The sequence below is a fragment of the Salvelinus namaycush genome, chromosome 22 (assembly GCF_016432855.1).
Source record: "Salvelinus namaycush isolate Seneca chromosome 22, SaNama_1.0, whole genome shotgun sequence".
Classification (NCBI taxonomy): domain Eukaryota; kingdom Metazoa; phylum Chordata; class Actinopteri; order Salmoniformes; family Salmonidae; genus Salvelinus; species Salvelinus namaycush.
Genome location: NC_052328.1, coordinates 27,065,086 through 27,081,987, shown reverse-complemented (window position 1 = coordinate 27,081,987; position 16,902 = coordinate 27,065,086). Strand labels below are relative to the sequence as shown.

Here is a 16,902-nt window from a genome sequence, read left to right as displayed (position 1 = left end):
TGGGTGGTGGACCATTCTTGATACACACAGGAAACTGTTGAGTGTGGAAAACCCAGCAGCGTTGCACTTCTTGGCACAAACCAGTGCGCCTGGCACCTACTACCGTACCCCGTTCAAAGGCACTTAAATCTCACCCTTTGAATGGCACTCAGACATTCCATGTCTCAATTGTCTCAAGGCTTAAAAATCATTATTTCACCTGTCTCCTCTCCTTCATCTACACTGATTGAAGTGGATGTGATCCATTTTCAGGCTGTAACACAACAACATGTAGAATAAGTCGAGGCGTATGAATACTTTCTGAAGGCCCTGTATATGGGTATGTCACAGCAGTCTCAGGAATCACATGGCCTTGAGAGAAACGCCTAGCATCAGTGATATTTCGCAATCAATGCTGTGTTTAACACAAATTATTTGACTGAAGAGGATCTGTAGAGGAACACAGGGTGGACAGCAGAACCGATGAAATCCCAGCGAGGGTGTCACATCAGACATCACAGCCTACATGTCAGACTGTTTAGAACAGCAGCATGAACAGCCCTGGGCTACATGATTTGATAAGTCAATTCACTCATCAACAAAGCCAACACTGCTATAGCCCAGCTTCAAATAGAAAAATCACCTTAGTTAAACAAATGTTTAATAAAGAAAGGCATTGTGTTTAGAGTCAGAAGCGGGACATTTCTTTATTAGCCATCTGTTTCACTGAAGAGGGAATCAGAGGCTGGAGATTTGATGTAAATATTACATATTCTTCGAAAGTCTCAACAAATTGCCACCTAAGATTTATCTTGACTGAGAGATTTTCTTTTAGTAAGACATAGGTCTATACACGAATAACTTTCACCTTCCTAATCTTGAGTTGCACCCCTTTTGCCCTCTGAACAGCCTCAATTCATTGAGGCATGGACTCTACTAGGAGTCTAAAGCATTTCATTGGGATTCTGGCCCTTGGTTAACTCCAATGCTTCCCACAGTTGTGTCAAGTTGGCTGGATGTCCTTTGGGTGGTGGACCATTCTTGATACACACGGGAAACTGTTGAGCGTGAAAAACCCAGCAGTGCAGTTCTTGACATAAACTGGTGCGCCTGGCACCTACTGCCATACACCGTTCAAAGGCACTTAAATATTTTGTCTTGCCTATTCACTCTGCATGGCACACGTACACTATCCATGTCTCAATTATCTAAAGGCTTAAAAATCCTTCTTTAACCTGACTCCTCCCCTTCATCTACACTGATTGAAGTAGATTTAACAAGTGACATCAATAAAGGATCATAGCTTTCACCTGGATTCACCTGGTCAGTCTATGTCATGGAACGAGCAAGTGTTCTTAATGTTTTGTATGTTTTTGTATCTGTTTTCCAGATATCCCAACGTGAACATTCACAACTTCAGCACCAGCTGGAGAGATGGCATGGCCTTCAACGCCATCCTCCACAAACACAGACCTGACCTGATAGACTTTGACAAGCTGAAGAAGTCCAACGCACACCACAACCTGCAGAATGCCTTCAACCTGGCAGAGCAACACCTGGGTATCCACAAGCTACTGGACGTAGAGGGTTAGTACAGAGTACACACATCCAAACACACACACACACACGCAGTACATGCACACACACAGACATAGTTAACTTGCATTACACACTTAGAATATAGTCATCGGTGCATGACTCTGAACTGTTGTACATAATCATGGAACACCATACCCTGGTGGAAAACAACATACAGTTTACAGAACAGTGAGGAGGAGAAGGCTGCTTACACTTCTGTAACATACTGTGCTCTATCCCTGTCTCTCATGCACCTGTCAGTGTTTTATACCATTATGACAGTACATGAATACTCACGCATTTTCGCCTGACCTAATTTATGCTCTTACAGTATGCCTGTATGAATACATGACAACTTGAAAACTGTTACTACTGTATAGCGCTTGCAGAAACCACTTCATGAGTAGTTTGAGAGGTTGTTACTTCTGGGTCTTACTTTAATGTAGTTCACAGGGTAGCTGACAGCCCCATTATGGGGACAAGTACAAACAGAAAGGCACATTCACTGCTAGAGCTCGTCCTTTTCCAGTGTGACAGAGTAATGGCTGTCTTAAATGCCCAGTGCAGCTGTTTTTATCTCAATATCAAATCCTTTCTGGGTAACAATTAACTACCTTACTGTGACTTGTTTTTAATAAAACAATAAAGTACTCCGTAACTACATCCCACCCAAAGGAAGACATTTCAGGCAGTCTTTTCAAACACCTCTTACATATATCTAAATCACGTTTTTGACTGCACATGGCCTTTAAATATTTTATAAGAGGTGGTTTTGAGATCTCAGCATGTCTCAGAGGCCTGCAGTGAGGGGAACAAAGACTGAGGCGTGAGAACGCTCCTGTGTATTGTTCTGACGGAAAATAGCCCCTCCAACCACCTCCCTCCTAACATGGGTCCTAAATCAAATAAATGCAATTTTTCTCAGCCGAGCAGCACGGAAGCCAAACCCTCTGTTGATGTCTGAAGATTAAGGAAACATGGAAGAGTCAAAGCTGTTTTTGTCTAACTCTTAGTGTGTGTATGTGTGTACAGATATCAGCGTGGACCACCCGGATGAGAAGTCCGTCATCACCTATGTTGTGACCTACTACCACTACTTCTCCAAAATGAAGGCTCTGAAGGTGGAGGGAAAACGTATTGGGAAGGTGAGGGATCAGAGTTCATATGTCCCCAATCTGAATCACGAGTACAAAGTCTCATATCCCGTACTTCTCCAAGTACACTCATTCCCTTAGATCAGTGGTTCCCAAACTTTTTATAGTCCCGTACCCCTTCAAATATTCAACTTCCAGCTGCGTACCCCCTCTAGCGCCAGGGTCAGCGAACTCTCAAATGTTGTTTTTTGCCACCATTGTAAGCCTGCCACACACACAGACAGACACACACACACACACTATACAATACATTTATTAAACATAAGAATGAGTGTGAGTTTTTGTCAGAACCCGGCTCGTGGGAAGTGACAAAGAGCTCTTAAAGGACCAGGGCACAAATAATAATTAATAAGTTTGCTCTTTATTTAGCCATCTTACATATAAAACTTTATTTGTTAATCGAAAATTGTGAATAACTCACCACAGGTTAATGAGAAGGGTGTGCTTGAAAGGATGCACGTAACTCTGCAATGTTGGGTTGTATTGGAGAGAGTCTCAGTCTTAAATCCTTTTCCACACACAGTCTGTGCCTGTATTTAGTTGTCATGCTAGTGAGGCCCGAGAATCCACTCTCACATAGGTACGTGGTTGCAAAGGGCATCAGTGTCTTAACAGCGCGATTTGTCAAGGCAGGATACTCTGAGCGCAGCCAAATCCAGAAATCTGGCAGTGGCTTCTGATTAAATTCAGTTTTCACAGAACTGTTTGTTGCAATTTCGATGAGGCTCTCTTGTTCAGATATCGGTAAGTGAACTGGAGGCAGGGCATGAAAGGGATAACGAATCCAGTTGTTTGTGTCATCCGTTTTGGGAAAGTACCTGCGTAATTGCTCACCCAACTCACTCAGGTGCTTCACTATATCACATTTGACTTTGTCCGTAAGCTTGAGTTCATTTGCACACAAAAAATCATACAATGATGGAAAGACCTGTGTGTTGTCCTTGTTAATGCAGACAGAGAAGAGCTCCAACTTCTTAATCATAGCTTCAATTTTGTCCCACACATTGAGTATAGTTGTGGAGAGTCCCTGTAATCCTAGATTCAGATCATTCAGGTGAGAAAAAACATCACCCAGATAGGCCAGTCGTGTGAGAAACTCGTCTTCATGCAAGCGGTCAGACAAGTGAAAGATATGATCAGTAAAGAAAATGTTAAGCTCGTCTCTCAATTTTAAAAAAACGTGGCAATACTTTGCCCCTTGATAACCAGCGCACTTCTGTATGTTGTAAAAGCGTTACATGGTCGCTGCCCATATCATTGCATAGTGCCGAAAATACACGAGAGTTCAGGGGCCTTGCTTTAACCAAGCTACGTTTGGCTACATACGGACCGTTAGTGGAATTCCAGCGAGAGAGTAACGGTAAATGTGATTGGATGTTAATTATTTGACTAGGCTACCTGTATTTGACATTGTGTTGTTATTTCGCTGAACACTAGATGCTTTCATTTTATTTTTGGTAGTGAAACGAGGCTACTCAGGCGAAGAAAAAAATAAACTTCACCCAAATGTATAGCCCAGTTGAAAAATATAAATGTACTGTTTGTAAATGTGAAGAGTTTGGAAATGCCTGCCTTAGATACTCAAAGCATATTTCCCACAGTAGCTGTAATCAGTATACAATGCATGTACTCTTCTACTGATTCACCACCTTCATCTCCCAGGTGCTGGACAATGCCATTGAGACAGATAACATGATTCAGAAATATGAGAGTCTGGCCTCTGACCTCCTGGAATGGATTGAACAGACCATCATCATCCTCAACAACCGCAAGTTTGCCAACTCCTTAGTGGGGGTGCAGCAACAGCTTCAGGCCTTCAACACCTACCGTACCGTGGAAAAGCCCCCCAAGTGAGACACACACACACACTTAAATGCACATGCCCAAACACATCAGATTTCAAATATTGTCTTCCACTATGTCCTCCACCTACCTCCCAAATTTCCCACACGCTTCATACCATCAGCTTGACTTGGAATTTATTGTAATATTACAGTATCTGTTCCCAGAATTGACTCACCATGGACATAACTGAAACAATCAGGGATTTTATATGTGTAGCCCTTATTACTTGTCTACACTTGTATCAGATTCATAGCTGGAATTTCACCGTGTGAACTAATGCCTCTTGGTTCTGAGAAGTAACTTCAAAGAAAAGACAAACCCACACACTCCTCTTGCTAGTATCACTTTTTTATATTCAAGCTTCGTGTTGGCCTCTTAGCCTGCAGGTTGATGTTTATTGTCTTGAATCTTGTCTTGGAGGCAGCACTGAGTGATTTCTGCTAGATGAGGAAGGTGCAAAGTTAAAATTGGCTAGATTGTAAAAATTCATTAAAACAAAAAGCTTTTTGGTCTTCATTTAAGGTTAGGATTATTTTTTATTTTTTTATTTCACCTTTATTTAACCAGGTAGGCTAGTTGAGAACAAGTTCTCATTTACAACTGCGACCTGGCCAAGATAAAGCATAGCAGTGTGAACAGACAACAACACAGAGTTACACATGGAGTAAACAATAAACAAGTCAATAACACAGTAGGGGGAAAAAATGGGTCTATATACATTGTTTGCAAAAGGCATGAGGTAGGCAATAAATAGGCCATAGGAGCGAATAATTACAATTTAGCAGATTAACACGAGTGATAAATCATCAGATGATCATGTGCAAGTAGAGATACTGGTGTGAAAAAGAGCAGAAAAGTAAATAAATAAAAACAGTAAGGGGATGAGGTAGGTAAATTGGGTGGGCTGTTTACAGATGGACTATGTACAGCTGCAGCGATCGCTTAGCTGCTCAGATAGCAGATGTTTAAAGTTGGTGAGGGAAATAAAAGTCTCCAACTTCAGCGATTTTTGCAATTCGTTCCAGTCACAGGCAGCAGAGAACTGGAAGGAAAGGCGGCCAAATGAGGTGTTGGCTTTTGGGATGATCAGTGAGATATACCTGCTGGAGCGCGTGCTACGGGTGGGTGTTGTTATCGTGACCAGTGAACTGAGATAAGGCGGAGCTTTACCTAGCATTGACTTATAGATGACCTGGAGCCAGTGGGTCTGGCGGCGAATATGTAGCGAGGGCCAGCCGACTAGAGCATACAGGTCGCAGTGGTGGGTGGTATAAGGTGTTTTGGTAACAAAACGGATGGCACTATGATAAACTGCATCTAGTTTGCTAAGTAGAGTATTGGAAGCTATTTTGTAGATGACATCGCCGAAGTCGAGGATCGGTAGGATAGTCAGTTTTACTAGGGTAAGTTTGGCGGCGTGAGTGAAGGAGGCTTTGTTGCGAAATAGAAAGCAGATTCTTGGATTGGAGATGTTTAATATGAGTCTGGAAGGAGAGTTTACAGTCTAGCCAGACACCTAGGCATTTATAGATGTCCACATATTCTAGGTCGGAACCGTCCAGGGTGGTGATGCTAGTCGGGCGGGCGGGTGCAGGCAGCGAACGGTTGAAAAGCATGCGTTTGGTTTTACTAGCGTTTAAGAGCAGTTGGAGGCCACGGAAGGAGTGTTGTATGGCATTGAAGCTCGTTTGGAGGTTAGATAGCACAGTGTCCAAGGAAGGGCCAGAAGTGTACAGAATGGTGTCGTCTGCGTAGAGGTGGATCAGGGAATCGCCCGCAGCAAGAGCAACATCATTGATATATAGAGCTACAGGATGCACATTTCTGCTTGAAAAAGCTAGCCTTTGCTTTCCTGACTGACTGCGTGTATTGGTTCCTGACTTCCCTGAACAGTTGCATATCGCGGGGACTATTCGATACTAATGCAGTCCGCCACAGGATGTTTTTGTGCTGGTCGAGGGCAGTCAGGTCTGGTGTGAACCAAGGGCTATATCTGTTCTTAGTTCTGCATTTTTTTAACAGGGCATGCTTATCTAAGATTGTGAGGAAGTTACTTTTAAAGAATGACCAGGCATCCTCAACTGACGGGATGAGGTCAATATCCTTCCAGGATACCCGGGCCAGGTCGATTAGAAAGGCCTGCTCGCAGAAGTGTTTTAGGGAGCGTTTGACATTGATGAGGGGTGGTCGTTTGAACGCGGATACATACAGGCAATGAGGCAGTGATCGCTGAGATCCTGATTGAAGACAGCAGAGGTGTATTTGGAGGGCAAGTTGGTCAGGATAATGTCTATGAGGGTGCCCAATGAGGGTGCCCATTAGGCATTAGGGTTGGCAGTTAAGGTTAGTTTAAGGTTTATAATCATATTTCATGACTTTGTGGCTGTGCCAGCTAGTGACCACTCTGCAGAGCTGCCTCCAAAACAAGATTCATGATGAAAAACACGAACCTGCTCTTGGCCTTGGCGTTCCTCAAAGCTTTTTTCTGAATTCCATTTTTTCATTCTGAGAGGTGGCTAAAAGCAAAGCTTGTTCAGACAAACGTTTCAGCCTGTTGAAATTGACTTTGGCACCATTTCTACAGAGGCAACAATGTCACCCCTACTGCTGACAAAATATATCTTCTTCTGTGCCCTACTGGCAGGAAAATAATGCTTGTCTTTTTGTTAATAGCTGGAGTTGCATGGGTCAAGGCAAAAGCCACCAGCCATTAGAGTGGAATTGGGCTAATCTCCCCGGTCAGGTTTACACTCAACATTACAATGATGTTATTCTCTTTGTGTTTCTGTCAGGTTCACAGAGAAGGGCAACCTGGAGGTTCTCCTCTTCACCATTCAAAGTAAGATGAGGGCCAACAATCAGAAGGTCTACATGCCACGGGATGGCAAACTCATCTCAGACATCAACAAGGTGAGACCTAGTGCTCCTTAATAAAGAACAGGCTTATCTCAACAGCCTGGCCAAAACAAACACTCAGAAACCCTGGTGTCCTCGATTAGGTTTGAATTGATTACAGTGATTGACAGACAGTTTAAGGGCGGTAAGCTGATCGACAGAGGGTTCAAGTAGATTTAATGCATAGACTTGGTTTCTGTGAGTTTAGTATAGTTAATGACAGGAAGATTTACTTTGCTTTGGGGGATTGTACAGTTGCTAGGTGGGTTTAGTTTACATCACCGTAGCTACCAAGGATAGTGGGAGTGAACTTCGGGAGAAGCGGGGTGGGGGCGGGAACTGCAGCAACGCTATGAGCTGGTGGCTGGGGTGCCGCGGGCGGTGTAGTAGCCGATCAGGGGCGCCGGAGGGCGGCAGCCACTTGTCAAAATACCGCCCCATTTCAAGTGCTGCCGTAGGCGGCCGCCTAATGGGGGGGCCAGCCCTGAGTACAGTAGATGTATTAGATCCATAGAGTTCTGTACGGTGAACCTGTATGACCGTTACTTGAACGTGTGTGTCTGTCAGGCCTGGGAGAGGCTGGAGAAGTCGGAGCATGAGAGGGAACTGGCACTGAGGACGGAGCTGATTCGTCAGGAGAAACTGGAGCAGCTGGCCCGCCGCTTCGACCGCAAGGCCGCCATGAGAGAGACATGGCTGAGTGAAAACCAACGCCTCGTCTCGCAGGTAACACACACTCATGAAAAACACACTCATTGATACACACACACTGGTGGTACACACTAACAATGACACTACTCCTACTGTACGTTGTCTACCTGAACTGTTTTGGTTCATAGCCATCATCCGCTCTGGTCATGGACAATGAAGTCACTTACTCCCCTGTCTCATCCTCATGATGTTCACCCATTTAATATCTCCCTAGTAGTTCTATACAGACCCATGTAATATCTCCCTGGTAGATCTATACTGTTAGATACAACCTTTTAACTCACCTCACTCCTTTCTTTCTCTCGCTCCCTCCCTCCGTTAGGACAACTTTGGCTTCGACCTGCAGGCAGTGGAGGCTGCCACCAAGAAGCACGAGGCCATCGAGACGGACATCGGCGCCTACGAGGAACGTGTGCAGGCTGTGCTCTCTGTGGCCAAGGAGCTGGAGGCGGAGAACTACCACGACATCAAGCGCGTGACTGCGAGGAAGGACAACGTGCTGCGTCTGTGGGAGTACCTGCTGGAGCTGCTGAAGGCCCGGCGCACCCGTCTGGAGATGAACCTGGGCCTGCAGAGGGTCTTCCAAGAGATGCTCCACATCATGGACTGGATGGACGAGATGAAGGTGAGGAAGATGGTGGTGGTGATGATTGAGGGATAGATTGGGGACAATGTGGTTGGATGGTGCGGTAAGAATTGTCACATTTTGTGATGTACGAGCAACTATCTTTGGCTTAGTTAGATTGCAAACTATTGACCCCAGTGACCTGCGATCTTCCTGACCCTGTTGCTGTGCCCTGTATCTTCAGATGCTGCTGCTGTCCCAGGACTATGGGAAACACCTGCTGGGAGTGGAGGACCTGCTGCAGAAGCATGCTCTGGTGGAGGCTGATATCGCCATCCAAGCCAACCGCGTCAAAGCCGTCAACAACAACGCTCAGAAGTTCGCCATCGATGCAGAGGGTGAGTCACGTGCTGGGATTAGGCAGTTTTGGGTGGATTTTATTTTTGCTCTCTCTGTGGGTGATATCTGTAGGCTATATTTGGATGGAGCGTAAAAGCAGGAGAGATTAGAGATGAATTGAATCCTTAAGGGTATAGCTATACACTGAGTGTACAAAACATTATGAACACCTGCGCTTTCCATGACATAGATTGACCAGGTGAATGTTATGATCCCTTATTAATGTCACTTGTTAAATCCACTTCAATCAGTGTAGATGAAGGGAAGGAGACAGGCTAAAGAATGATCTTTAAGCCTTGAGACAATTGAGACATGGATTGTGTATCTGTGCCATTCAGAGGGTGAATGGGAAAGACAAAAGATTTAAGTGCCTTTGAACAGGGTATGGTAGTAGGTGCCAGGCACACTGGTTTATGTCAAGAACAGCAACGCTGCTGGGTTTCTCATGCTGTATCAAGAATGGTCCACCACCCAAAGGACATCCAGCCAACTTGACACAACTGTGGGAAGCATTGGAGTCAACATGGACCAGCATACGCTTTCAACACCTTGTACAGTCTATGTCCCAACGAATTGAGGCTGTTTCTGAGGGCAAAAGGGGTGCCAGTCAATATTAGGAAGATGTACTTAATGTTTTGTACACTCAGTGTATATTCCTATTGTATTATCCAAGACAATGCTGCCACCTGTCAGAAAAATAAGTCCTTGTTCTTTGTCAGGTATATAAGCTTGTATTTTCAGTTTAAATGATAGAGGTGTTCTGAGTGTGACGTGTTCCTGTCCCCCCTTTTAGGCTACAAGCCCTGTGACCCTCAGGTTATCCGGGACCGCGTGGCCCACATGGAGTTCTGCTACGCAGAGCTGAGCCAGCTGGCTGCCGAGCGCTGCGCCCGCCTGGAGGAGTCCCGCCGCCTCTGGAAGTTCTTCTGGGAGATGGCCGAGGAGGAGGGCTGGATCCGGGAGAAGGAACAAATCCTGTCCTCGGAGGACTGTGGCAAGGACCTGACGGGCGCCGTGCGCCTGCTGAGCCAGCATCGCGCCTTCGAGGACGAGATGAGCGGTCGCGCTGGCCACTTGCAGCAGACCATCAAACAGGGAGAGGAGCTGGTGGCCGCAGACCACTTTGGAGCCGACAAGATCCGCAAACGCATCCAAGACATCCAGGCGCAGTGGGCGGCCCTGGAGGGGCTGTCTGCAGTCAGGAAGGCCCGGCTGGAGGAGGCCTGCAACCTGCACCAGTTCCAGGCTGACGCAGACGACATCGACGCCTGGATGCTGGATGTACTCCGCATCGTGTCCAGTGCCGACGTTGGCCACGACGAGTTCTCCACCCAGGCCCTGGTCAAGAAGCACAAGGACGTGGCCGAGGAGATCACCAGCTACCGACCAGTCATCGACGCCCTGCACGAGCAGTCCAAAACCCTACCCAAGGAGCAGACTGGCTCAGAGGAGGTGCAGGGGCGCCTGGCAGGCATTGAAGAGCGCTACAAGGAGTTGGCTGAGCTGACCCGGCTGAGGAAGCAGGCCCTGCAGGATGCCCTGGCCCTCTACAAGATGTTCAGCGAGGCGGACGCCTGTGAGGTGTGGATCGATGAGAAGGAGCAGTGGCTCAACAGTATGGAGATACCAGAGAAACTGGAAGATCTGGAAGTGGTTCAGCACAGGTAAAGACACCCAGCCTAACCATGCTTATCGAGTTCAGATGCATTATGTCAGTTGATCAATTTGGAGCTCTGTTGTCATTTCAAGACAACCCTTTCTCTTGAGGCAGACTTGAGACATAGAACTCCCACAGTGAAACCCCTGTGCCAAGGAAATTCAGAATATTTGTAATAACTTTGTATGTCTGTCAGAGAGAGAATTAAATGTATGTTCTCCCGGTGGTTTGACTGGACATTGGAATGTAACACATTGGAAGGGATGTGTGAAACAAATACTTTTTATGCCACTTCCCACTTAGCAACAGTGCCTACAATTTTATAAAGCCAAATCATTCTGAAGTCTTCCCACACTGAGAAGAAACAGGCTGTGTCCTCAGTTAGCTTAGTGTTTTGGACAGTAGTTCAATGGGTTGTTTACTCCGTGTGTCTGGTCTGAAATGATGTCTCCCCCTCCACACTGTTTACTCACTGTCCACCGCATGGAACCATTCCCAGACTCCTGTTTCATTGGCTTTGCTTCTATATACTGACAGCTGGAACATGGCATTAGTTTAGCTGGAAACAAAGCATGTTAACAGAATTAACATTAAAATCATATTGGTTCCATCTGCTTATGTACAGTACACTCATTGCTCCTCTTCCCGCTATTCTACACCCCTCTCTACACCTCCTCCCCCCTTCTCTACCCCTCTCTATACCTGCTCCCTCTCTCTACCACCTCCTCCCCCTATTCTAAACCATCTCTCTACCACCTCCTCTCCCATTCTATGTCCATCTCTCTACCTCCCCCTCCCCCTCTCTTCCTCCTCCCCCTCTCTCTACCTCCCCCTCTCTATTCCCTCTCTCTACCACCTCCTCCCCTTCTTTACCTACCCCCTCTCTACCACCACCTCCCCGTCTCTACCACCTCCTCCCCGTCTCTACCACCTCCTCCCCGTCTCTACCACCTCCTCCCCGTCTCTACCACCTCCTCCCCGTCTCTACCACCTCCTCCCCGTCTCTCTACCACCTCCTCCCCGTCTCTCTACCACCTCCTCCCCGTCTCTCTACCACCTCCTCCCCGTCTCTACCACCTCCTCCCCGTCTCTACCACCTCCTCCCCGTCTCTACCACCTCCTCCCCGTCTCTACCACCTCCTCCCCATCTCTCTACCTCCCCCCCGTCTCTACCACCTCCCCCCCGTCTCTACCACCTCCTCCCCGTCTCTACCACCTCCTCCCCGTCTCTACCACCTCCTCCCCGTCTCTACCACCTCCTCCCCGTCTCTCTACCACCTCCTCCCCGTCTCTCTACCACCTCCTCCCCGTCTCTCTACCACCTCCTCCCCGTCTCTCTACCACCTCCTCCCGTCTCTACCACCTCCTCCCGTCTCTACCACCACCTACCCGTCTCTACCACCTCCTCCCCGTCTCTACCACCTCCTCCCCGTCTCTCTACCACCTCCTCCCCGTCTCTCTACCACCTCCTCCCCGTCTCTCTACCACCTCCTCCCCCTCTCTCTACCTCCTCCTCCCCCTATTCTACGCCCCTCTCTACTGCCTCCTCCCCCTATTCTACGCCCCTCTGTCTACCTCCTCCTCTCCTCCACCCCCTCTCTACCTCCTCCCCCTTTCTACCCTCCCTCTACCACCTCCTCACCCTTTCTACCCCCTCTCTCTACCTCCTCTACCCCCGCTCTCTACCTCCTCTACCCCCGCTCTCTACCTCATCCCCCTTTCTACCACCTCCTCCCCCTCTCTACCTCAACCTCTCTCTACCCCCCCACCCTCGGTCTACCACCACCTCACCCTTTCTACCCACCTCTCTCTACCTCCTACTCCCCTCTCTGTATCTCCACCTCCCCCTTCTCCTCCCCTTCTGTACCCCCTCTTCCCCCGCAGGTTTGAGAGTCTGGAGCCAGAGATGAACAACCAAGCATCCCGCGTTGCCGTGGTGAACCAGATTGCTAGGCAACTAATCCACAGTGGTCACCCCAGTGAGAAGGAGATCAAAGCCCAACAGGACAAACTCAACACCAGGTAGAGTAACATCCTACATCAATCTCAACACCAACTACAGTTAACCTCAGTTAAAAACCTCTAGTGGAAATGTACTCTTCCCTGACTGGGTGTGTTTCTACGTCACTCTAGATGGAGCCAGTTCCGTGACCTAGTTGACCTGAAGAAAGACTCCCTCAACTCAGCTCTGGGCGTGCAGAACTACCACCTAGAGTGCAATGAAACCAAGTCGTGGATCCGTGAGAAGACCAAGGTGATCGAGTCCACCCAGGAGCTGGGCAACGATCTTGCCGGGGTCATGGCCCTACAGCGCAAACTCACCGGCATGGAGCGTGACCTGGCTGCCATCGAGGACAAGCTGGGAGAACTGGGGAAGGAGGGGGAGTGCCTGGCGACTGAGCACCCTGACCAGGCCCAGGGCATCATGGGTCGTCTGGGGGAGATCACAGGGGTGTGGGATGAGATGAAGGGCACCTTGAAGAATCGCGAGGAGTCTCTGGGAGAGGCCAGCAAGCTGCAGCAGTTCCTCCGGGAGCTGGATGACTTCCAATCATGGCTGTCCAAAACCCAGACGGCCATCGCCTCAGAGGACATGCCCAACACACTGACGGAGGCCGAGAAGCTTCTGGCGCAGCACGAGGGCATCAAGAACGAGATCCGCAACTACGAGGAGGACTACCAGAAGATGAGGGACATGGGCGAGATGGTGACCCAGGGCCAGACTGACGCCCAGTACATGTTCCTGAGGCAGAGGCTGCAGGCCCTGGACACGGGCTGGAACGAGCTGCACAAGATGTGGGAGAACCGTCAGAACCTACTGTCCCAGTCCCATGCCCACCAGCTGTTCCTCAGGGACACCAAGCAGGCTGAGGCCTTCCTCAACAACCAGGTAACATCACACTGCACACTTCTATAGGGCTGACCCCATTTAGTCGACTGGTAGATTGTTTGGTTGATAGGCTGTTGCTTGACCGAGATTTTTTAGTCGAGCAGTAGCAAAACATTTTTTATCTCCAGTATTTTCCACAACTAGTCAAATGTATTCCACACATCTAGCTTCACCTTTACCTCTTGAGCAACCAACCATTCCTCCATTTCGAGTTTATTTGTCACGTCATCTGCATCCATTTTGCTGTCATGTGTTTGAAGTTTGTTATAACCAATGTATTTAATGTGATTATGATATGCTATAGGTCAGGCCCTATTGGTCACATGCATGCGATGCATTCATGCATCACGTAAAGAGAGAAAGGGTTGAGGGAATAGGGAACGTTTTTCCCAAACAAATTTCAGTAACAGAACTTTTCAATCAGAAATGGCTGCTTCAGCAACACGGACAGCGCGATAAACACTGTCGATGTTCTGTGGTGGTCGCTGCAGGAGGGAGAGACAACGGGTGCTAGTTAGATAGTCACTCGCTTAAAAAAAATTAACACAGCGCAGCAAGTCTGAGACCAGCACAATCAAATCAATTGCAGTCAGACTCCCTATAGTCATTCGTCTTAATTATTTCATCAAACGGTTTAAATCATCAGACAAGCTCAGTACATAGTTGATTTGATTGAAACACATAGGACGTGTCTATATATGAAAAAATACACGTTTTAACATTTCAACCAATCGATTGGTCGAAAGAACAGAAGACTCTCGGTCGATCAAGATTTTTTTTTTGTCATGGAAAGCACTACACTTCTGCCCATTTTTGTTTCAGACAAATGGCAGTGAGCAAAATAACCTGACCGTTTTGAATAAATGCGATGGCACAGTGTACAAAGCGTGCTCTCGGTACTGCAACTCGCCATTGCAAGGACTGCATCATACATCACACTGTTAATGTTAACTTTAGTTAAATAATGGCCTACACACAAATTGTTAAAGAAAGTATGCGTGTGTGTGTGTGCGCAATTATCAGTGTGTATGCGCATTCCTTTGTGGTCTAGCCGAGGGGTTGAACCCCTCATTATTAGAGTGATGCTAAGAGAGGCAGATGGCTCTATTAGTCAGATCACTGTCTGGGGCTTCAGCTGGTCCACACTGACTGTGCTGTTCAGCACTACCGCTCACATCCCAGCCAATCAGAAGCATGTACACACACACCTCTGTTGGCTCAGTCCTCTGGAAAGATTTCTGAGAGAAACACCATATCCGCTGTTACTGTGCTACGGTGGGCTACAGTACATGGGAGTCACCTGCATGTTCTTGTTCAAGAGTTGAATGGCACACTCATGCCGTTACTGTCCGCCTCCTTCCTCATTCCCTCTTTCCCTGCCTCCCTCCTCTCTCTCTCTCTCTCTCTCTCTCAGGAGTATGTGCTGGCCCATACAGAGATGCCCAGGACTCTGGAGGGGGCGGAGGGAGCCATTAAGAAGCAGGAGGACTTCATGACCACCATGGACGCCAACGAGGAGAAGATCAAAGCTGTGGTGGACACCGGACGCAGGCTGGTCAGCGATGGAAACGTCAACGCTGACCGCATCCAGGAGAAAGTGGACTCTATCGATGAGAGGTATTGAATACTTTGTTAAAAGCGCTATACAATTTGATTTATTGTGTATGTGGAGAACTGAGTGGTAGCCATCATTACCTATACATTTTTTTTAAACAGCTGTTTCTGAACTCTTAACTCTCTCTGTGCTAAATATATAATGTTTTAACCCCTGTCCTTGTGTATGTGTTTGAAGACATAAGAAGAACCGCATGGTGGCCAGTGAGCTTCTCTGTAAGCTGAAGGATAACAGAGACCTGCAGAAGTTCCTCCAGGACTGCCAAGAGGTGAGCTGCCCCCTATCACACCCATATAACATACCCCTCACCTACTCTCTCTCTCTGTGTGTGTGTGTGTGTGTCTCACTAATTGGCTCTTTGGTGTGTGCAGCTCTCCCTGTGGATCAATGAGAAGATGCTCACGGCTCAGGACATGTCGTACGACGAAGCCAGAAACCTCCACAGCAAATGGCTCAAACACCAGGCGTTCATGGCCGAGCTGCAGTCCAACAAGGAGTGGCTGGACAAGATCGAGAAGGTCAGTGACTTAATGACGGATATCTTGTCTTTGACAATTTCGTTGCACATGTCCCCTCCCTTGAGATTTGTTTTGTGAGTGTGCGTGTCCCTAAAGCTCTCTGTGTGTGTGTGTGTGTGTGTGTGTGTGTGTGTGTGTGTGTGTGTGTGTGAAGTAGTTATTTTTTTAGCTCATAACTTGTTGATGCTTATACTCCACACTTCCCTCCAGTCTGATAAGAACAGCTCTCTCCTTTTATTTAGTCCTTAATGCAGAGCGATCAAGTCATAACAACCACGTGGGCTATTTAAGCATTAAGGCACGAGGCGGGTGTGGTATATGGCCAATATACCATGGCTAAGGGCTGTTCTTGGATACAGCCCTTAGCCGTGGTATATTGGCCATATACCACAAACCCCCAAGGTGCCTTATTGCTATTATAAACTGGTTACAAACGTAATTAGAACAATAAAAAAAAAATGTTCTGTCATTCCCGTGGTATACGGTCTCGTATACCACCGCTTTCAGCCAATCGGCATTCAGGGCTCGAACCACCCAGTTTATAATAGTTTATTTTTATAGCTTTGGTACTATTTCACAAGTATGTGGTACATTTTCACAACTCTTAGTACAAAACTCCAAACTGGTAACGCGGCCCCGTCTTTCATTCAAAACCTGTCATTGTGCATTCATTTGGATTGTAAACATCTCTCACCACACAACCATTGCTTAAAAATATAAGTTTATTGTGAAATGTAATAAGAACATTGGTTTAATACCCAAAACACAACAAAGTTATATTTTCAATGTAATAATTTTGACCAGTTAATCCAATAGCAAACAATGCAAGATATGCGTTTCAAATCACCCTTAGAAGTGCTGAAGGTAATATGCTACAGTACTGTAAATTACAGTAGATTACAGTTTTCACATTAGGCAATGCACTTACATTACCTAACAAAATGTACAGAAAATATATTATTTCCATCATCTCTATCCAATGTCTAATCAAAGGTGTGATCAATGAAGACATCCTCTACAATCATTCATGAAAAAACAACTTTATTTTTCAGATGTAATTACAATATAGGTTTACTGTCTAATCAAATGAAAGAAA

At 46.9% G+C, this 16,902-nt stretch overlaps 1 protein-coding gene across 1 annotated transcript in view; it reads left to right on the top strand.

Moving 5' to 3' along the window:
* Positions 1-16,902, top strand: part of LOC120017709 (spectrin beta chain, non-erythrocytic 1-like) — a 155,409-nt gene that overhangs the window by 100,209 nt on the left and 38,298 nt on the right. The window contains exons 6-18 of the mRNA XM_038960652.1: positions 1,370-1,566; positions 2,590-2,702; positions 4,374-4,561; positions 7,349-7,466; positions 8,019-8,177; positions 8,485-8,787; positions 8,972-9,125; positions 9,920-10,790; positions 12,668-12,805; positions 12,917-13,673; positions 15,088-15,290; positions 15,466-15,556; positions 15,660-15,806. Coding sequence (XP_038816580.1) covers positions 1,370-1,566; positions 2,590-2,702; positions 4,374-4,561; positions 7,349-7,466; positions 8,019-8,177; positions 8,485-8,787; positions 8,972-9,125; positions 9,920-10,790; positions 12,668-12,805; positions 12,917-13,673; positions 15,088-15,290; positions 15,466-15,556; positions 15,660-15,806 — 3,439 coding nt within the window. The remainder of the gene's footprint in view (positions 1-1,369; positions 1,567-2,589; positions 2,703-4,373; positions 4,562-7,348; positions 7,467-8,018; positions 8,178-8,484; positions 8,788-8,971; positions 9,126-9,919; positions 10,791-12,667; positions 12,806-12,916; positions 13,674-15,087; positions 15,291-15,465; positions 15,557-15,659; positions 15,807-16,902) is intronic.